Source organism: Vanellus vanellus, assembly GCF_965231255.1.
Source record: "Vanellus vanellus genome assembly, chromosome: 22".
Classification (NCBI taxonomy): domain Eukaryota; kingdom Metazoa; phylum Chordata; class Aves; order Charadriiformes; family Charadriidae; genus Vanellus; species Vanellus vanellus.
This window is the reverse complement of record NC_138927.1, coordinates 3635508-3641399: the sequence shown is the minus strand read 5'-3', so window position 1 is coordinate 3641399 and position 5892 is coordinate 3635508. Positions and strand designations below refer to the sequence as shown.

The window sequence follows — 5892 nt, the reverse complement described above, 5'->3', positions numbered from 1 at the left end:
CCTCCGTCAGCGCCGCCGATTGCATCAGACTCTCGCTCTTGCCAAGAGGCGAGCGAGCGAGCCGGCCCGGCCGGCCACCGGCACAGCGCTTTTGGAGGGGGGACACACACACACACTTAGCCTTCAACCCCCCCCCTCCTGGGGTTATTATATTTTAAAAAAAAAAAAAAAAAAAAAAATTTTTTAATTTTTAAAATTTTTTTAATTTTTTTTTTTTTAAATTTTGGGGGTTTTTTTTTGGCTCTCCTCCTCTTTTTGCACCCATGCGATCCCGTTGGGAAGATAAAAGCAAAGCCCGGGTTGCTCAGCCCGGGGGGGGCGGGGGGTGGGGGTGGGGTGGGTGGAGGGGGGGGGCAGAGGCATTTATTGCACTAAATCTGCCCCACAAGATAAATCCCGGCCCCCGGTGGGGCAACGGCAGCTATTTTTAGTTGTGTTTTTTCCCTTTTTCTTTCTTTCTTTCATATATATATTTTTTTTTTAAATGGGGTTTTCAAGGAATGCATTGGCATCACGTCACAGCTCAGGCTGGGGGTCCCGGCAAGGCTTGTGTCCCCGTGTCCCCGTGTCCCCGTCCCGTGTCCGTCCGTCCCCCCGTCCCCCCCCCCCCGGCCATCCCTGGGGCCTGGGAACTTTAGGGCAGTTGTTCCAGGAAAGGCGCCGGGATCCATCCGTCCGTCCGCCACCGGGGAGGAGGCGAGAGCCCCAGGAGGCTTCCCGGGAACCAGCGCCAAATCCTCTCACTGCCAAATCCCGGCCCCCCCCCGCCCCCCCGCGGGAGCCACAGCCCCCGGCCTTGGCTGAGGGAATCCCCTGTCCTGACCCTCCGGCACGGGACGGGGACGGGGGGGTCACCTCCGCTCTCCCAGGACTGGGTGTCCCCCTCCGCCTCCCCGGTCCTGTTTCCATCCCAAAAGTTCCAGTAGGACTGGTTTCTCCCCCCCCACCAGTGCCTGTCCCCACTGCTCCCAGTAACCCCAGCCCCAAACTGGGCTGTTTAACTGCTCCCATGGGCTCAGGATCTCCACCGCCATCACCCCGGCTGGGGGACCCATCGCAAGCTGGGGTGCTCATACTGTGGGGAGCCCCATTTTGCAGCAACCAAGACCCATCCCTGTCCCCCGGCTCATTCCCGCGGCGCTTTTCCCACCCATCCCGATTAAATCCCTTTGGCGCATCAGCACTGGTGCAGCTGGAGGACCACGACACCGGGGTGAGCACGGGGACGCTCACCCCTAACCCACCCTTTGGCTTTTCCTCCCAAGTTAAAAGCCAGCGGAGATGGCAAAAGCCTATTTTTAGCCTTTAGCATAACAGCAGCTCCTTTCCCAGAAGCAGCGGGTTTCCAGCCGGACACCCTCACCTGCATCCCGCCGCACCGGGACAGCCCCGTGTCACCCCATCCCACCCCACCCGTGGGTGCCAGAGGGTAACCCGCCCTCGGGGAGCATGAGGACATGGAGCTGGGAGGAGGGAGGGATGTTCCCAGGGGTTCGTGATCCCGTTGGGCTGGCCGTAGCTTTTCGGATGCCCCACGCGTTGCTTTTCCCCGCGGAAATGCCCACGGACACGGGGTGCTTGGTGGGTGCCGCTTGCGCCCCAAACTCACCTCGGCCGTTGGGGAGACGGGAGGCTGAAAGCTGGTGCAGGTGGGGGGTGGTTTGCATCACCCCGTGCCCCGAAAACCCCTCTTGCCCTTCTTCCTCCCCACTTCGCAGCCCCTGACCCAGCTCACCCGGATGCGGCAGCACCCCGGGGACACCCCGATGCCACCGGGCGAGCACCCGCGCCGTGCCTGGCCCAGCCGAAGCCCAGCACAGGCGATGGAGGAGATGATGCTACAGGTTGGGGGGATTTTAACCCCGGGGAGAGGAGCCAGCCCTGACCCTAATTGCAGGCAGGTCAGCACCATCCCCAGGGAACAGGATCCGGCCCAGCTGTGCTTCAGCCATGGGGCTCCGCAGCTGAGCCGGCCGACGGGTCGCATCTGCTCCGGGGGCCAAAGGGAAACCGCAGCGTTAATCCGAGGGGAGGGAAAGGCATTTCTGCTCCTAACACCCCTTCCCCAGGGTGCTGCTCCCCCCACAAACACACACTCTAGCCCCGGAGGGATGGGGGGGGGGAGTCCAGGCCAGGCAGGGGGGTGCGGTGTGGATGCCACCTGGGGAATTGCAATGTTTAGAGCAGCCCTAATTAAGAGCCAGGGCAGCTGCAGCCCAGAAACTCCCCTTCCCTTGGGGGGTATCCGGGGGGGGGGGGGATGGAAACACCATCCCAAAGCAGCATCACCCCTTCCAGCCCAAGAGAAACTCAAATCCAGCCCCAAGGTACCAGGCAGCCCCCCATTTGTTTTTTGTTTTTTTTCTCTCCTTTTTGCAAGGCAGAGCGTGGAACCCCCTGGAAAAAGCATCTTTTTCCCCCCCTCCCAGGGCTCCAAGTACACCCCCAGATGGTCCCCGGGGCTCGGCAGCGTCTTCACTCCTTCCATATCAGATAAGCAGAGCAGCACCCAAAATAGCTGGCAGACACCTCCGCCGGGAGACGGCAGCCTAGGGTTAATTCCTCCCATACCTGAGCTGACATTTCAAAGCTATTAAACAATTAATGAGATTCCTACCGTAACCCTAGAAGTTACAATAAGGGAGAGGGTTTCGGGGGGCTCCCACCCCCAGGGTGCTGTTTTTCCCACCCACGGGTGCACACACACACCCCCCCATCTCCCTCCAACCCAGGGATGGGCAAACACAGTCAAAACGACCTGGTGAGTTTTTTTTCCTTTTGATTTTTTTTTTTTTTTATTATGTAAAAACGGTAACTTTTATAAAAAGTTTATAAAGCAAGTACAAGGCATGTTCGCAGAAATTCACCTTCCTGCACAAAAGGTACAAAACGTTATACTCTAGTATAGAGCTCCACAATACACGAGGCCGTGGCCCCAGAGAGTTTGGTTCATATTCGAGGATGCCCCCCCCCCCCCCAAATCCCCTAATATCGCCCTTCCCCACCCCACCCCCCCCATCCCCTTAAAACACCTTTTAAAAAAGGACTCGCTGCTATAATCCAAAAATATACAGACAACCGCCTCTTCATCAGTCTTAGCATTAAAAAAAAAAAAAAAAAAAAAAAAAGTGTCTCATTTAGGTTCGGGTCCAAAGTCCTGCGAAAGCCGGGATGTTGGGGGGCGGGGGGGGCGATGCTGGCGGTGGAGGGATGGGGAGAAGGGGGGGTCGGTGGGGCCCAGCCGCTCCCCGCCTGCGGTGCCCGGGCCCGGGGGAGGCGATGCCGGGGCCGGTAGGTCGCAGACAGCCCGGCGCCACGGAGGAAGCTGCTATTTACCTCCGGCTGATAACGAACCAGGAACCGACACTCGCTGCCTGTTTGCTAATTGGCACCGGGAGGAGAGAGGAGAAAAGGAGGGGGGGGGGGGAAAGGGGGAAGAGAAAAAAAAAAAAAAATTATAATTAGTGTTGTGGTTCTTGTGGGTTTGGGGATTTGGGGGTCGCCCGAAGGGGGGGGGGGGGGGGGGGGGGGGGAGTGGAGGGACCGCGTTGCATAGGGGCCGGTGTCGGTCCCCTGGGGATGCTGGGGGGGGGTGGGGTGGGGTGAGGGGGGGTGTTGGGTTGGGGGGGACACGACACTCACCTGATGGAGCAGCCGTTAGTGACACAAACTTCTCTCGTCTTTGGAGCAGAGTTCAGAGGCGAGCTCGGCCGCCTGCGGAGAGCGGGGACAGGGCTCAGTCCCCACGCCTCCCCCTTCCCCATCGCGCCAGGACACACACCCCCCCCCAACCTACCCGGGACCGCGCATCACCCCCCCCCCCCATATGTGTCTTGTCCCCCCCCCCCCCAACCCAACATAGCCACATCCCCACAGCCCGACACCCCATGCCCCCCTCCTCCAAACCAACATACCCACACACACCACAGCCGCCCCCCCCTTCCCCTCCCCAGCCCAAAACAGCCCTTACCTTGAGGGACAGCAGGGTGGCCTCGGAAGAGGGGTCGCGGCTCTTGGCCCCCTCCTCCAGCACGATCTGGAGGTCGAAGATGTAGTCGATGACATGCTGGAGGATCTCCACCTGGCTCACCTTGGTGCCTTGCGGGATGCCCGGCACCAGCTCCCGTAATTTGGAATAACAATCGTTCATATCGTAGAGTAAGTTCATGGGCTCCTCCAAGGCCGGGCTTTTGTTGTTGCCCCCCCGGGCGATGGCCAAACTCTGCTCCGAGAGGCAACAAACGGCCTCGTAACAGCTCCGGACGGATCGCACCGGACTGATGGCTTTCATGGTTGGGGGGGGGGTGGGGGGCGGGGGGGGAGGGGGAGCTGAGCTCGACTGGGGATGCTGGAGGGGGACGGGGAGGGGGGGTGTAGAAAAAAAAAAAAAAGCCTGGTTGCCTTGTCGGGTGCCGCGATGACTGGGGCTCTGCTGGGACCTCCGAGCACCGGGACCACCAAAGCTTGGACCACTGAGAGCCGTGAGATCGTCGCCCCCCAGCACCCCAAATCCCCGCAGCTCTCTGGCGCACTGGGGAGAGTGCAGCCCCGCGCCGCCCTTTATATAGGCAGCCCCGCGGGGCCCCGCCCCGTATGCAAATAAGGTAGAGTCACACCCCCTTTTATGTAAATTAAGCACTAAACCCCACCCTTGCATCTAAATTAAGCGAGAGACACCCCCCCGCTACCCCCTCTCCCCCCCAAAAAGATGACCTTTGGTGGCCCCACGGCGTGACAGGTCCCCCACACCCCACCCTGACCCCAACCCCCCCCCCCGTGAGCGGGGGGCGATTTTTCCCCCCCCTCCGCAAAACCCCACGGCCACCCCTAACCCCATCTCCCCCCCCCCCCAAAAAAAAAAAAAATCCCAGCGAGTCCCCCCTATTTTTAGGCAGGACGAAAGGAGGGGGGGGGGGGTCGTGTGTGTGTGTGTGTGTGTGTCCCGTGGGTTTTAGGGGGCGATCTCGTAAGGAAATTAGTGCCGCCCTGTTCCTCAATCCGCTTCTCATCTGACCTCCAGACTTTCTGGCGTCGGGAATTATCTTGTGACCAGCAGAAAAAAATTAATTGCGGTAAAACTGAGGTTACGATGGAGAAACCAGATTTAGGTCAGCGACTGCGAGAGGGGCCTGGAGTTGGTTGGGGTTTTGGGGCTTTTTTTTTTGGGGGGGGGGTGGGGTGGGACACGGGGGGAGAGGAGATTTATAGGTTATTTCAGTATAGGGGGGGATGAAGGCAATCTCCCCCCCAACCCCCCGACCCATCGCTGCCCCAATAAAGCTCCAAAAACTGGAGAGATGTGGGGCGAGCGGTGTGCCACGGGTGTCGGTGGCACATGGAGGGGTCGCGGGTGTGTGTGTGTGTGTGTGTGTGTGTGTGTGTCAAAGTCCCACAACACGCAGATTGTGTATCCCTGTTAAAATCAAGGGGCAATGTCCCCCCCCCCTCTTGTTTGGGGGAATTTCCATAGGTTTTTGGTTGGGGGGGAGAAGCACAGGAAGGGGATGTTACAGCCAAGAGGGTGGGGGGCACCCTGGGACCTCGCTCAGCCCCGGGGGTCCCAGCTAAGGGGGGGGTGCGGGGGGGGGGTGGGGGGCAGAGGCACCTGGACCAAATTACGCCTGCCCACAGCACCAATTTATTCCAGATCTGCCCAAATCCCAGTTCGGTGGCGCTGGGTTTTGTTTCCCTCCTTTGCACCCCCCCCCGCCCCCCAGTACCCCCCCCCCCCCGGGGGTCTGGGGGCCGCAGGCCGGGGGGCAGCCGCTCTCCCCGCTTCTCCCCCCGCCCAGGAGCTGCTCGATGGCCCCAACCCCCCCCCCCCCCGAAACAGCATCCAGCCATTTTTGGGGTTGGATTATTTTTTGTCTTTTTTCTCTTCTTCTCTCCCCC

The 5892-nt window shown here is 60.0% G+C and overlaps 1 protein-coding gene across 1 annotated transcript; it reads right to left on the bottom strand.

The window, feature by feature from the left end:
- Window positions 1-2742: 2742 nt before the first annotated feature.
- ID3 (inhibitor of DNA binding 3) lies at window positions 2743-4521 on the bottom strand. The gene is made up of 3 exons (XM_082494279.1): window positions 3971-4521; window positions 3643-3714; window positions 2743-3381 (listed from the first exon to the last, which is right to left on the bottom strand). Exons 1-2 carry the CDS (start codon window positions 4289-4291, stop codon window positions 3658-3660), a joined length of 378 nt encoding a protein of 125 aa, XP_082350405.1. The 5' UTR covers window positions 4292-4521; the 3' UTR covers window positions 2743-3381; window positions 3643-3657.
- Between the last annotated feature and the right edge of the window lie 1371 nt (window positions 4522-5892).